General features: G+C 40.6%; 1 protein-coding gene across 1 annotated transcript in view; it reads left to right on the top strand.

Annotated features, from left to right (window-relative positions):
• The window catches only part of SHC4 (SHC (Src homology 2 domain containing) family, member 4), a 30821-nt gene extending 15376 nt beyond the window's left edge, over nt 1-15445 (top strand). The window contains 10 exon segments of the mRNA XM_010022560.1: nt 266-385; nt 2015-2068; nt 5305-5356; nt 6635-6761; nt 9193-9273; nt 9275-9365; nt 10733-10793; nt 12174-12353; nt 13757-14010; nt 14746-15445. Of these exon segments, the coding sequence (XP_010020862.1) occupies nt 266-385; nt 2015-2068; nt 5305-5356; nt 6635-6761; nt 9193-9273; nt 9275-9365; nt 10733-10793; nt 12174-12353; nt 13757-14010; nt 14746-14901 (1176 nt within the window). The 3' untranslated portion in view covers nt 14902-15445.
• The last annotated feature ends 563 nt before the right edge of the window (nt 15446-16008 follow it).

Below are 16008 nucleotides of genomic sequence, written 5' to 3' on the forward strand. Positions count from 1 at the left end.
CGTTCTGAATTACAGAGCCAGCTATAACATTTGGCTCACTTGGTTTTTGTTTAAAACCTTTTTTTCCCCATTATTGACATAAACCCATGCCTACAAGTATTGTATTCAAAGCTGATATTTGTTAGATAATCTATTTGCATCTGATCAAGCTGTTATCTTTGCTCCACTCAATTTCTCAGTATCATAAAAACTGCTTGACTTTGATATGTTTCTGCCCCTGAAAGACTCATCTGATGGCCTCTTTCTTTTGCTTCTTTGTTCATAGCCTCCAGTGAAGTTTCTGTCTTCTGTACTTGGCAAAAGTAACCTTCAGTTTTCTGGTGTGAATATAAAGCTGACCATTTCAACAAGCAGCCTCACCTTGATTAATGTTGACACGCAGCAGGTAGGATACATATAAATCTGTGTACTTTTCTCCATGCTCCCGTGTTCTCCTTTCATAGCATCTGAAGAAAAGGCTGAGTACTTTGAAGGGAAAGCATCATCCTTTAGTTGTCTTGTGCTAGTAAAGCCGAATTACATGATGCCTCTGAATTTAGAAATGAGGAATTGGACATGCAGCACATGCCCTTTTTGTTTATGGTGGTGTCTTCCATAGGGAGGGATCCTTAAGCGCTTGGCAAACTGTTTCTCAGTGAGTGTGTCTCTACGGTACCTAATAAAAAAAGCACTAGTCCTGACAAGCTTCTGTAAAAGTCCTAGAGAAAACATTTTGATATAAATAATGAGTCAGAGCTTGGCTTTGGTGTCGTTCAAAGCTATTTTACAGCTGGGTAATATATGTGCATAAGCATTTATAGTGTGCAAAGTCTCTGGGCTCCATAGAGATGTGTTCCCAAGAGCCTGGATCTGCCCTGGAACTGGGGTGTGCCCCCTTCTTGGCAGATGAGCTGAGGAGCTCCTGCCCACCTAATTCCTCTGTCAGCTGTTGGCTTCAGCTTCTAGCACAGTCTTGCCTGGGGCCAGCAGGGTTTCACTCCAAGTTGGAGCAGAGGACCATCAGGGAGGTAGTTGTGGCTCACTGGCTCTGAGGAATCACTGCACTGAGCTGATACTGTGCTGAAAGTTAAGCTGTTCTTGGGGGTTTGCCTGCAGCACAGAGGTCTCTCTTGGACCCCTGTACTAGGAGGGGTAAGTTTATGGCACCAGGTTTCCCTTCCTTTCAGGTACAGCAGCAAAGGGCTTCCCCACAGCATTTTAAACTGGGGTTGGCAGCTAAAGGATGAACCTTTTAACCAGTTCCTGCTTGTAACAGGACTAAAAGCTGGCTGGACAGATCTCCTTCCAAACATGCTGATGTGTCCCGTGACCACACACATGGGCATGCAAGGCACTGTCTTGGAATTCTTACTAAATCTTTCATTACTAGACCTTTGCAAATGGAAAATTCTATTTAATCTATTGCTGTGCTGGCACCATGTTTCATTGTGTTTACACCTGCATAATCTTTTGCACTTGATTTTATAATAAAGAACAGTTTGTCTCCAGAGATGAAGTAGTGTTTGAAAACAAGAAAAAATTGATGCTTGATTTGGCTAGTGAAATTTCTAGCAGATGACAGTTTGGTGCTAATGGTGAGAGAGGATATGATCAGAGTATCAGTGTGGTCTGTTTGTAAAAACACCACCATTGTATACACAAAGCATTTAAATAAAATTGTTGGTAATTTTTAAATGAATTAGTATCTGAAGACTTTGTAAGTGCATCCAGTGTCTCCAGTTATTTCCCTTTCAAGGTCTCCTTGAGCTTCATACAGACCAGGTTAGAAGTTGGTTGAATTCATTCTAAAAACCCTTTAAGGAAGATTACTCAGGGATCTAGACATTACTAAGCATGAATGGGTAGTCTCAAAAACATTCCTATTTTTATCTCCTTCCTTCACAAATGATATGTGCATGTATTAATGGATTGGGTTGTCATGAACGTAATTGCTTGCTCAATGAAGATATATGCTCTGCTGTTTGCTAAGTGTGTGGCACATGAGCATGTTTAACTAGTTTGTCATGCTTTTCAGATTATTGCCAACCATCACATGCAGTCCATCTCATTTGCTTCTGGAGGTGACCCAGTAAGTATTGATTTATGAGATATACTTCCGCAGGTATAATGAAATTATTATGAGACTAAAAGTACCTGCAAATACTTTGCTTCATCACTTCCTATCCACAAGCACTAACAGAGTACACCACTCCTCTGGATCATGACCAGTAATACAAGAAAACTGAGGAAGTGAGACTGGAAAGGAGACATGGAATAGAGACTTAGTGGATCTTTGATAGATTCATAGTTCAGTTTCCTGTTACCAATCTGTGAGCCACTGTTCATTCAAAAGCCCTCAGACTTGGGGATCTAAAAATAAGAACACATGAACATGGGAATTGCATCAGTTTGGTGGTCACTGTAATCCAATACCTGTCACAAAAGCAGTCATCACTGGCACCTCTCAATTTTTAGATGAATTTTGAGTCAAACAGCTCCTATGAGACAGATGTGACTTCACCTCCTTCTTCCTGCAGATGTGTTTTTCTCCTACTCATGAAGTCATTAATGTTTTCAAGCAAGAGGTTTTCTATTCTCTTCCAAACTCTTTATTGCAATGATTGTAAGCAGGGAATTTGTCATCCATACACATGCCCTATTCCCTCTTCAAATCTAAGCAAGCTCACCTGCCAGCATTCTGAATTTCACACTCCATGTGGTATGAGAATGGTATTTCTTTAATCAGTATTTCTTTAATCAGTCTTGAATTTTCTGCCCTTCAATTTTGCTAACTGTCTCCCTGTTCTTGTGTTATGAAACAGGGAAAATAGAAGGCTCTGGATCATGCTCTTGGTAACACTGGGGTAGAAACCAGGTCCAGCTTTGATTGGAAAATGACAGATTTGCCCCTTTGAATTTAGGAGCAGGCAAGGGAAAATAGCTTGGAACTTGCCCTGTGTGGCTGATGGATCTCTAGAGGGCCATGTGGGTGATGTAAGGAGCCCAGCTGCTCTGCTCTGCTCTGCTCAGAGAGATGCTGCTCAAGCTGCCTGAGAACTGGAGCTCTCTGGAGCTGGGCTGGGAAGTGGGGAGGGAGCACCTGCACAGGCTCTGTGCTGTCAGTCCTCCACCCAGAAAGGAGGCACAGCCCAGGCTTGGTGCTGAAGTGCTACATCCTTAAAGATTGCTTTTAAAGCCTGAGGCATTTGGAAGTCTAAGAAGTTTGAATTTCGCCTTTAGATGCCTGTGCTATCCTCATACACCACACTACAATACAGTCCTTGGGCTTTGCAGACCCTTCATGATGTGAATTTCCAGGTAGCTCCAAGTGCTGGCACACTGTTGTGCTGAGCATCAGTGTGCTTCGCTTCCAAATTCCAGTTCTCTTGATAATTAAACAATTTAAATATGTCCTTAAGATGACTTATTTTTGAAGTACGTACTGTGTCCTAGATTCTGCCTGTCTAGGTTGTCTTTATATAACATTTCCAGCTTGGAAAATTCAGGGGTGTGTTTTCAGACCTTTGCTCAGCAGGTTGGATGACTAATTCTCCAGGGCTTGTTTAGCTTTTTTAGTAGTTTTTACATTGTTATCCTGCACTGGTTCTATTTAGTGATTCTATCAGATCTCATGGGCTATACAGGGCTGGGTTTGGTCAGTGCTTAATGGCAGGACAACCAGGAGATGTGCTTGCACTTAGATGTGCTGCAGGAAATGCGCTTGCTGGTGTGGCTGGTGACACTTTTCTTACTGGGAGGAATATATAATAAAATGGAGGTCTGGCTCAGCAGTGGTAACTATAGATCTGGTGGCACTTCATGTCAGGGGCAATTTTGGTGGCTTGTTCAGGTAATATTCCTAATATTCTCTTTACATGTAAAATGGGGGATAGTTTCCACAGGACACATCTTTCCACCTGCCCCTCCATTCAGGGTCTAAGCGCAGTTCAGTGTTGCTCTGCATTATTAAGAAGTAACATTATTCTTCCCAAGAATAAAGCCTATTCTGGCTTTATTTTAAAGCCTAGTCATCCATGCATGTACATAAACACTACAAAGGTATAAAAATAGCAGACACTGCTCCAGTTACTTTAGTTTCTAGTCACTTTCTAGATCTAATGTATTTTGCAAGTGTATCCTATAATATTTATAAATTTTAAGAAAAACCTGAAAGGAAAAGAAAGGAAACTGAGTTCACTAAACACATAAGAAATATTTAGTTTTAATGATATTAACTCTGGAGGTTTTAAAAAAAATTATCTAGGACAAGTTCTGCTGGCCCTAAGACCTGCCTCTCCTGTCATTCATTGTGAATTATTAAATGATTGTTCTTGTGCATATTGCAAATGGGGGCCTTGTTTCCTGCCAGCTGACTGCATCTTCCCTCAAGAGAGCCATGCCTTTAAGCTGTGAATTGCATTTTCCTCATCCCGCCTTAAAGATCCAAAATAACAAAATGCATCTTTAATAATTAAAAGAATGTTATTCATTACCTCACCATTTTTACTATTACACTGAATTATCAAGCAACTCCTTGCTATTGCAGTATGACTAGAAATGGTAGTTTTTCTATTCCAGTTCCCTTTTCAGTTTGACTAGGAAAAAAATGAGGATTATTTCAGTGTTGGCTGGAAAGAGAATGTGAAATAGACAACTGATTATACAGAGGTTGTCTGATCTCAGCAGCAGCCTTGAGATCCAGAGTAATTTAACCTGATTATAGCTGGTCTAAAATCAGTCAGCAGCAATTGAGATCAGGAACCTATTGTATTCTGCAATATTCTAAAGATCAACTTTTCTCTAAGATGCCTTAAAAACTCAATCTTCATTCCATGAATCAGGAATATTCTAACTTGTCCTTTGCAGTATTTTAGCACTATTTTATCTTCCACTGATACTGATAAGGACTAAAGGCTGCGACTGGCAGTCATGCAGCCCTAATGCATTACACAGGAGAGGCTTGGAGCACTGTGGGAGCAGCGGATTAGAAAGCAGCATTGCCTGCTGATGAGGCACCAGTTGTGTTTCTGGTCCTCTTGCAGAGTTTGGAATTGAATAAACAGCTTATTGAAGACCCAAAGAATGCCAGATAGTCTAATGCATTTATTTCAAGAAGATTCCAGGTCAATTACTGGGTCCATAGCTACTGGTGTGTCACTGATGTTTCCCTTAGCTCACTTTGGTAGTACCTCCAGTTGTTTTCCCCGAAAGAAGCATGCTTTTTAAAGCTAAAAATATATGTCTTTATACTTAATTGCTTTGCTGTGTTTGTAGGGTTGTTCATAATGATAATTTTAAAGACATATGTTGTCTTCTTTCCTCAAGGATACAACAGACTACGTTGCATATGTAGCAAAAGATCCTGTTAATCAGAGAGGTATGGAGACAATTTCAGATTGTTATACGTGTTTATATGATTGATTTACCTGTACCAAAGAATTGTTTGAATTTTAAAATAAGACAGCTACTAAACAGTTCAATGTTCTGTACAATTTCTGACTTTCCTGTATGGATATGGGTGATGGTATGCAGGCTGTGGCTTTAAATGCCATATTCTTTGTGCAGCTAAGTGAGAATCTGCACGTCAGACTAAAGCTGTACTAGCTGCTGTCTCCATGCAGGGGTAGGAGCCGTCCCAAACTGGCTTCGCCTGGCAAGGAAGGGCAGAAGAAGGGCAGAGCTTGGCAAGTTGCTCTGGGGCAACTTCCAGATGTGTGAAGGGTAGCAAATGAGCCTCCTCATCTAACCCAGACTTCTGGGTATGTTGCTGGAAGGCAGAGTGGGGTATATGCTCAGGTGTATTAGAGCTTCTCGATATAAAATCCCTTTCCTTCACTCTCATTATTTGCCTACCAGACAAGAAAAACTGGCCTTTGGCTGCTTTCATGCCAAACAGTTCTCAGAGCAACACTGCCAATGGCTATGAAGTTGGTAGTGGCAATTCACAGGAGCCCTCACTCTGAGATGCTGTGGATGGCTCAGAAGATCGGGATGTTTTCTGGAGAAGCTGGGCCTTACAGTCTGGTCTGCACCCTCTCTGTACCTCCATCACTGCTGTTCTGAAAAACTTAGGGCACTCCGTGAGTTCTCCAGTAAGTCCTGGTATTGATGCTGGGATATGCAGAACTCCTGCTCCCTGGCAGCCTGCAGGCAGGGCTGGCAGCTGGCCCAGTACCATCCCCAGGTTCTATCTCATGGTGGCTCTGCAGAGGGGAGACCCCGTCTTGGGCACAGTGCACTTGCTACTGGAGTGAGTTTCTTAAGGTGGTGTGTGAGAACAAGGGCTGGTGGAAGGAGTTTGGTCTTGCCCTGAGGGAGCTCTTGTGTTTTCCTGCTGTTTCACATGAAAACTGCACGCTGGCAGGGCGGCTTCTCTCCCCAGCTTCTGCTTACTGTCAGGCAGGGAGAGAAAAGGAGATACTCCATGCAGGAAGCATAAATGGGAAGTTTCCTATATTGAAATATAAGTTGATACTATGCTAAAAGAATGCTTAGAGCAATTTCCTTACCAAAAATCTCAGTCTATATAATGTCCTAAAGCTATCTAGTTGTGTAATTTCATGCCCAGCTTTTCTGCTGTAAGCAAAATAGTTTATGTCTCTCTTTTCTGGTATAAAGTGTATTTACTTAATTAAAGTAACATGTCTCTTTGCAGCATGCCACATACTGGAATGTCCCAACGGGATGGCACAGGAGGTGATAAACACCATAGGGCAGGCTTTTGAGCTCCGGTTCAGACAGTACCTGAAGAACCCCTCTAGCCTGGTTACGTCTAATGAAAGGTCAGCACATTCTCAGTCACTTAACTGGGGGCTTCATTCTCTTTAGTGCTTTGCAGGAAAACAGTATACTCCAAAAAGTGATCCATAAGTAAGATGCTTTGGATATGCTTTCTGGACATAGACTAATTGTAATATGTGCTGTACGTACAGAGTATAATAGATTAAAATTAGCTTATTCTAGTAAACTCCACTGTGACATCAGTAGAGGTGCTTAACTCAGAATTTAGCTGTATTGTTCCTTAGCTAAAACAGCCCTCTCTCAAGTCATGCAAGTAAGCTGAACAAATGTTCAGATTACTCTTCCCAAGTAACTTCAGCGCAAACACACACAGAGTCCTGATCCATGCCAAGTTTAAACGTGCTATATTTCTGGAAAGTGTGTGGTGGTGGAAAAAAGCCATTGTAATTCACCTTTCTGCTGTTCTGCTCGTGTCCTGGCAGTGGCCTCTGATTCCACCAGGTGTGACTTATATCAGCATCGTGTACTGAAATAAACACAGCCACTGCTTAGCATTTCAGCATATGAAACCCTGTCCTCTGCACATCGCTCAAAATGTAGTGGCGAGATTAATTTCAGGAGCACAATTTTCCATTTCACTTACCCTTTTTCTGTTGCACTGGGGATGCAATTCTTGCTTTAATTTATAGCTCTCCTCATAGGTTAGCTATGCCTATTTTTCTCTGTCTTGTCTTTATTGTAACACCAAATTTGATTGCTTGCCACCTCCCACAAGTAGGTAAAGCCATAATGCTGCTTAACCGCATCCTGAGCACTGGGAGTCACTGTGCAGGCGGTGTCCCTGGTACAGTGTCTAATGCAAGACAGCAGAACTGGTTTTATTGCATAACAGCAGCCCCAGCTCCAGTTTATATTTATTTCATTCTACAGAGTGGTTCTTGCCATTCCACTGCTAATACTGGTCTGTTTTCCCTGGGGACAATAACCAGAGGAAAAGCCTTTCCGATGAAACTGTGCTAGGTTATGCCACAAGTAAATCAGAGTGAGGAGAAATGGAACAGGCTAATTAGATTCCCTCCTTCAGCCTAACCTGCAGCTAGCCTCAGAGAACGGTCCTCAGGCAGAGAAGTTGAGTATTGCTGTGTGAATGAGTCACTCCCTTCCAAACTACTATGAATCACATAATCAAATACTTGCACTGCATATCACATAATCAACTACTTGAACTTTATCTCTTTCCTGCTTTTGAGGCCTTTTATCCAATTATATTCTGAATTAAGATTTGAGATGAGTTTTTTATTTCGGGACCGGAGACAGTACAGGAAGCACCTAGTTGTTTTGCAGAGTATCAGCTGTACATTTAAACTATCATCGTTCTGGTTTAGCTCAAGAAAAACACTGGGTGCTCTCCATGTTTTCTTCCAGCTGAAACAGAACAGTTATATTGATTATGGTTATTAAAATCAGGGTACATTCAGGAAAACTACTTTTTTTTTTTCTGGTAGCAATATTTGATTTTCTAAACAGTTGCAGGCTTTTCTAGCTAAATGCCATGAGGTTTTCATTCTCTCTTTGTAAGTGTTGCCTCCCCCTTTCCCCGCGTTCTCTGGATTTATAGAATTGAGACAAGAAGGCAGAGGAATTAGTTTTATGGTCTACATTTTGGACACCTTAATGAACAATGCACTGGCACTCTTCTCTTAAAGTTTCAGTAGGTGGCTTTTATATTTTCAAGTCAAAGAAAATGGATTTGGGCTGTCTGTTGCTAGGAAAATGAGTGTACCTCCCTGCACCCCGAACTCCAGTGACTGTGCTGGAGTGGGTCCAGAGAAGGGCGATGAAGCTGGTGAAGGGTTTGGAGCACAAATCTGATGAGGAATGGCTGAGGGAACTGGGCATGTTCAGTGTGGAGAAGAGAAGGCTCAGGGGGGACCGTATCGCTCTCTATAACTGCCTGAAAGGAAGATGGAAAGAGCAGGTGGCTGGCCTCTTCTCCCAAGTAACAAGTGATAGAATAAGAGGAAATGGCCTCAAGCTGCACCAGGGGAAGTTTAGATTGGATATTAAGAAAACTTTATTTACCAAAAGTGTGATCAAGTATTGGAACAGGCTGCCCGGGGCAGTGGTAGAATCACCATCCCTGGAAGCGTTCAAAAACCATGTAGATGAGGCCCTTAGTTACATGGTTTACAGGTGGACTTGGCAGTCCTGGGGTAAAGGCTGGACTTGATGATCTTAAAGGTCTTTTCCAACCTAGTTGATTCTATGATTCCATTTTTAATTCAGGAAGAAGTAACTGGAAAAATAAAGCTCTGAAAGTTCAGGCCCAAAGCCCTTCACAGCCTCCATATGGCTAATCTGTGTATTGTGCGATGTGCAAACACTGAGGACATTTGCCTGCACTAGAAAGCAGTTGATTACATCAGTCACCTTTCTTTCCCTCCCCCTCCGCTCCCCCCCCAATTTTTTCAGCGACACAGCAAATGCTAATGGATCAGCTGGGAATTCGCAGGAGAGGGAGGATCATGAATATTACAACGAAATTCCAGGGAACTCCCACTGGTGGAGTATTAGACATGCGAATGAAAGTGCAAACAGACCAAAGGGCTAACTGTCTTACACAGTGCAAAAAGCAGTATTGCTTGGTAAGTACATCATCTTCTGGGATAACTGTTCACTGCCTCTTATGGGAATGAGTAATAAAGTGTTACTGTGGTGTAAAGCATGGCATTAACATCAGAACCAGGTCCTGATTATCCTGGGAAAAGGTTTTTTAGGCTAGATTTAATGATGCTTAGTACCTAATTGAATCCCAAAGCACTTTCTGAATATTAACTCGTTTGTCCTTAGAGTACTTTTAGGAGACCAAGTAATATTCCCTTGTTCTCTTGTTAGCTGTGAGAAGAAAATAGATACAGATTAAAATGGCTTGTCTGAGAGAACATCTGCAATATCTGGGACCTCCTGGCTCCTCATTCTGAGATCTGATAAATATTTCATCCTGTCCATTATGCTCTACAACCTACACATACAACATTAACTGATTGAAATGTATATACAACATTAATTACCCTTGAAGTATTTCAAGAGGCTCTGTTAAATCAGCCACAGCAGCAAAAGATGCATATATCTGTGGCTCTTAACTGAACAGTGGGGAATAAAACCCAAGAAATCAGGGAGTAAAGCCAGCTGAGTTCACACTGACTGCACAGACTTCAAAGCCTGCTGTGTGAGTTCCTGGAAACACCGGCATTTCCCCACGCAGGGAAGGAGGCACCACTGCTTTGCTCAGAGGGGGTGCACTTGGATCTAGTTGATGCTTTCTAAAAATTTCCTGCTGCTAAATGCTATCTGTGTTGGGCAACAACTGCTCCCAGGTTCCCATGTGTTCCTGTGCTACTGCTCCATCCACTTACTGCCTTGTTAACCTCAACCATGTACCGCATCTTGGCTGCGAGCCTGGTGGTCTCCAACTCCCCAGTAGTTCTCTAAAAAGATGTTTGCTGATACCCTGAGTTTGCACGTGATGCTTGCCAGAGTTGTTGCAAGGGGTTACCCTGCAAATGTCTTTTTTTTTTTTTTTTTTTTTCCCACAGGGTGTTACTTTTTTGTTTTTCTTCTGAGTTCTGATGACCTTTTAGTGCTGCACAGACAACCTGGTGACCGTTTCACTTTCAAATCATGATGCTTGTACTTATTTCTCCTTGGTTTTATTGCAAGAAACATTTATAAGAAAATCTGAACTGTATTACCTAGAAGTGATACTGTATATACTAAATCTCAGATATAAAATTGGGCAGTTAACAGTCTTTGTGAGGTTGGAATACGTCCAGACATGATGCCCTATAGAAAGAAGAGTATCAGCATGAAACATTATTTGAGGAGATAGGAAGTTTTTGGTGAAGATACATTTAGTTACCTGTATTCCCATTAACAGGTGCATGGATGTTTTAAGTTACCTGAGATTTCTAAGGGATTACTTTATATGACTGTTTTTACACTATTTCTACAGACAGGCAGCCCAACATTCATCAATATATATGAAAATTGTCCAGAAGAAAACAAAACTGTGGGTATGTACTCTCTTTTCATTCTCATGCATATGCAGAATTAACCAAGGCAGACTGCCTGCAAAAGTTACCCCTGGGCTTTTGATACAATGGAGAAAAGTGTTCTACTTAGTGGGCCTTTTCTAGTTCCTTAGATGAAGGGCAGACAAAAAAGCCTTACAGCTTTTCTAAAGGCCACTAATCTATCTTCATGTCTGCTGGCAGACTTACTCAGTTTACTTGTCATGATACTGTACAGTAGCTCTTTGTTTTTTATTCTTTCATCCTCTTTGGTGTTTTATTCCCTTTCATACCATTTGAAAAAGAAAGATGCTTCATCCCTTATTAGTCTCTGAAAATACCCCTTCCCCCTACAAATGCTCAATGAGACCCAAATTATCAGCATTGGGTGGTTGTTCCAAGGGAGCCCATGCCCTTGGTTCCAGAGTCACTGGCTTCTCAGTGTGACTGGGCCCTTACCCTGCCTTGGGCAGCTTTGTGCCTGAGATCAATTTGCCTTTAGCAATATCTACTCTCTGGGACTCCAGGAGATCATCAGCCTGCATCTTTTTCTGGACTTCCTTTCCTACAGCTGATGCCCTGAGCACATTTCCTCAGCTCATCTCTTTCACTGAATAATGAGGTCCTTTTTGAATTCCCACCTGCACTGCTCTTAAAGTGATCCATTACACTCTCTGCAGGGGATAGTTCAGTTTCTTGTGTTATTTCTGATTTAAGGAAAGGAGAATCAAATGGATTCTACAAAGAGAGGGTGAATAAATAAAAGAATGAATGAATAGATCTATGAATAAAACATTTGCTAGAGCAAAACTATGTGTGCTATTTGGCTAGCTGAAGTGCTATTATTTTCATACCCTGCAGGGGATATTCTGTTAGCCTGTTCCTGGGCTTGGATCCTAACCTGACAGATGTGGCTTTGGCTCTCTAGACAGAGCCACAAAGTGCCAACCTCCTCCATCTTCCCTGCTCCACCAGAATAACAAGAGAGAGAATTGTTCAGCTTCCCAGAAGCTTTTTTTGTGGTGCAGAGGGGAAGGAAAGGGTTTTGCAGCAAACAACATACATAGCTTGTGTCTCTGTGAAGTCATATGTATTAATTTCTTTTCAGTCAGCGGGGGGTTTACTGCTGACATTGATTGAAGCAGAATTGAATCAGTGTGTAATGTTTCTGAAAACTTCATTCTAGCTCATTTTGGATAGTGTACCTTGTGCCTTCCAGCCATATGGAAAAACTAGTTCATCTGCCAATTTTTCTTTTCCTTTTGAATGACTTTAGTGGATGTATAAGAACAACGATGTTCCTATTTCAGCTTTTACAGTTATTTTAACTCGATATAAAAAAAAGAAAAAGGGAAATCTGTGCATACTATATACTAATTGCAGGTAACTGTGTTGAAAGATCACAGAAGACAAAAAAAGAGGCAACATTATTGAAGCCTGCCTACAAAACAGATCTTTTTGATGATCCGTGTTACATCAACACTCAGACCCTGCAGTCTGCAGTCTGTACAGCCCGCGGTACAGCAACAATACAGACCCATGGGAGCCCACTGCGTCAGGCCAGTAGGTCCCATTGCAATACCATATCTTTTCTAAGCTTTGAAAAGAGGGGGTCTTGTTATCTGTGTCTTCTGTAGTTGACTCATGATAATAAATAGTGTTACACGCATAATAATAAGCAAGTCTTTAGGGTGATATGAAAGCTTGTGACTGCACTATACCTCAGGGAAGAGGGTTCTCCTATACACTGAAGATCTTAACCACTTTAAGGTGGAAGTGTCCTCAGATGCCTTTGCTTCACAGGCAGTAGCACACAAAGTCAAAGTGGGATCATTATGACCATGTTTTCTCAGTTCTTGCAGAAGTGACCTTTGAATCTCTTCCAATAATTTCTAAATCAAAATGTTTGATCAGCAGTAATCATTAAACGTATATCAAATTAAGTCTTGATTTACAGTGTCAAAGTGGTGGATATCCATTAAATGACTATACAGTTGGTACTGATTGTCCTCATTATTGAAAATACTTCATTTATTAGCTTTGTCTTTTATGGTTTCCCATTGACTGTTTTCTCTGTCAGATGTGGCTCCACATAAGAAAGTGGGCAAAGGACTGGATAGAACTGCAGTATAGGAAATCTGTAACCATTGAGATATTTCCAGCCCGGGGCTGTATTATGCTCTAAAAGGAACTGGCTATATCCTGAGAAGCCTTAGGTTGCACAATTCCATTGAAGAAGTGGTATCCTCTTATTTTCCTTAGAAAAATCCTGCCTGTGAATCATTTGCAGTCTGACTGGCTATATCCCAAACCATCCAGTTTTGTTAGTACATTCAGTAATTGTTCGTTTTTTCACAGCAGATGCATCATACTGTAATCCTTCCCTTCTGGCTACATTGGCCATGTTGTCTTACATTTCTGCACATAGCTGGAGCCACTCAAAATGACTCTCCCACTGATCCATGACAATCTCTTCAGAGCTTATTAAGGAAGAAGGAAAAACTGGATCTATTTTTAAAAAAACAAAAAAAAAACCCCAAAAAAACAACCAAACCCTCCCCCCCAAAAAAACGCAAACAAAAATACATCCAACAAACCAAACAGTGGCTAAACCCCATCAAAAATCTTGTTTTTACAGGGAAGATTTGACTTTTTAATACAACCAAAGAAATACAAACCCAAAACAGTAGAGCATCAGACAAATTCTTGTTTCCAATCCCTGTTGCCTAGCGACCCAAAGCTTTCCCATCTAAGGTATGAGAGGAGATGGTGTGATAATTTTACCTAATGCACTGGAGGCTTGTGAGCATTCATATGTGCATAATGTTACAGTCTGTAAGGTTCGTTTGAGCACAGCCTCAAGACTGCTGAATATTTTAAAAGCTAATAAAAAATACTGTCTTGCATCCTTTTAGGCTGAAGTTCTAGGTGAAGTGTCCAATACATTCCCTTTCATTTAATTTTAGAGTCACCGGAAGCTGTTCAGCAGAGTGCCACAAGCAACACAGCTGGTCTCTGTGTTCTGCCACAAATAAAGCAGCAGCTAAAGAATGAAGACTGTTACCATGGCAAATTAAACAGGAAAGCAGCAGAGAGCCTCTTAGTCAATGATGGGGATTTTCTGGTGCGAGAGAGCACAACGTCACCTGGTCAGTATGTCCTCAGTGGACTTCAGGGAGGGCAAGCAAAGCATCTGCTTTTGGTGGACCCTGAGGGCAAGGTATGAACATCTCATATGCTGAAATGTCAGGGCTGCTCAGATATTTCAGTCAAAATGAATGCATGGGTGCATTCCAGGAAGTGGAATTGATTGGATTTCATCCAGGTTAATTTAAATTTAGCCAGTCATTTCAGTAGGTTTGAAAGTTAAATTCAAGAACTTACAAGCACCAAAGTACCATGAAAATAGAAGTGAGGTACTTAAATGTTGTTAGTCCAGGTGCTGATGATTAGTGTGTACACTTAATAACATCCTTTGAGTTGTTGTTATATTGCTAGAAAAATAACCCTAACATTAAGTAATGAATTTGATCAGTAACACATTTCTGGATACAGAAAAGGTAGAGCTGGTCACTTCAATTCTACTGGCTTCTGCTGAGGGCTAGAAGAGCACTCTTGAGTGACATTTCTGAGAGGAGAGAGTAAATCAGAAAACTAATCCTCAGTGGCATTTAGGGAAAAATATCTCTCTTTTGGGGGTGGGGAGGAGCTTATTTCATTCCCTTTAGCAGGATCAGCCCAGTTCTACATTCAGCATTTTTTAACTCGGCCTTCTGTTTTTCATGTCAGCTAATGGTAGGTCAAAGGATAAGTCTGAATTGTTGTCTACAGCCTAATGATCCTGCTCCAGTGAGTTCAGTGGCTTTTAATGCCTTTTGACTTTAATGTGCTAGGCTCATGTCCAACCAGTTATAAGCACAATCTAACCATAAATATATTCTTTTACTTTCCTTAGGTGAGAACCAAGGACCATATATTTGATAGTGTGGGTCATCTTATTCAGTATCACATGGAAAATAATTTGCCAATCATCTCGTCTGGAAGCGAAGTAAGCTTGAAGCAGCCTGTGAGGAAAGAGAGTAATGCAGGACACATGCAGTATCACAAATAATCCCTTGGATCTCACAAATCCCAAGACAATTCATGTCTGAAAACTGCTGAGAACTTTCTATTATGAAGACAATTCAAAAGAGTAGAGACTGCACTTTCTGCTGCTGTTCCAGAAGACCCTTTTGTGTGTGTATGTATGAATATATGTATATGTGTATATCTATGTAGATCTGTAGAGATCGACAGGCATAGTTATATAGATATATATAATCTTAATGAAATTACACCTTCAGAGTGGGAGATTCATTTGTGAGAAGGTATTTTAGACATGCACAAATGTCACTTTCAAGGTCATACTGAATCAGTAACTATTTAAAAGCACAATTAAACCTCTACATGCAAATGCTCACTTGAACGAACTGCTGGAACATTAGTATGTGCCTTTTAGCATAGGATTATTGGAAACCAATATTATTTATACTGAATTAGTTTTGGGTGGTTAAACAAACATGTCTACGCTGTTAACTATTTGCCAAAACATGTACAATTTGAATATTACTAAAATGTCATCTGCTTTCGATAGACACTAACAATTTAATTTTGCTTGTAACAGCACTTTACTAGCAAGTAATGTTTGAAATGAGTAGCATTCACAATACAGAAAGGTCGTCTGGTTTCTTAATCATTTTTTATCACTGTCTGACTACTCAAAGATTTGAGATTATGCAACATTTACAAAAGTGAAATTAATATATGTAATATAATTTTGGAATAGAACTTGTAAAAGGCCAAGCATGCTAGATCCTAATATTTTTGTCTTGCATATGATTTTACTATTACTACCAATTAATACTGGAGACATCTCTTTTTAAAGGTAGCCTAAATATATTTTCATTGATTACATAGTTGTTTACAAACTAGAGAAGCAGATCAAAACTAACGATACATTTTGAAAGAAAACTATTTAAAAGATGTTTGAACTTTGCATGTGCCCTTATCCAATGTTCTTTCCAAAACAAGATACAGTTTTCCCTTTCTTCACATAGAGTCCATTTGTTCCTAAACATGGTAAAAAGTCTTTTAAAGGAAACCTATGAATTGTTTTGCCACAATAAATAAATATGAACAATCCTATACTCAGAGTGTACCGTGATTTCTTGGGTTTCCT

The sequence above is a fragment of the Nestor notabilis genome, unplaced genomic scaffold, assembly GCF_000696875.1.
Source record: "Nestor notabilis isolate BGI_N333 unplaced genomic scaffold, ASM69687v1 scaffold1289, whole genome shotgun sequence".
Taxonomy (NCBI): domain Eukaryota; kingdom Metazoa; phylum Chordata; class Aves; order Psittaciformes; family Psittacidae; genus Nestor; species Nestor notabilis.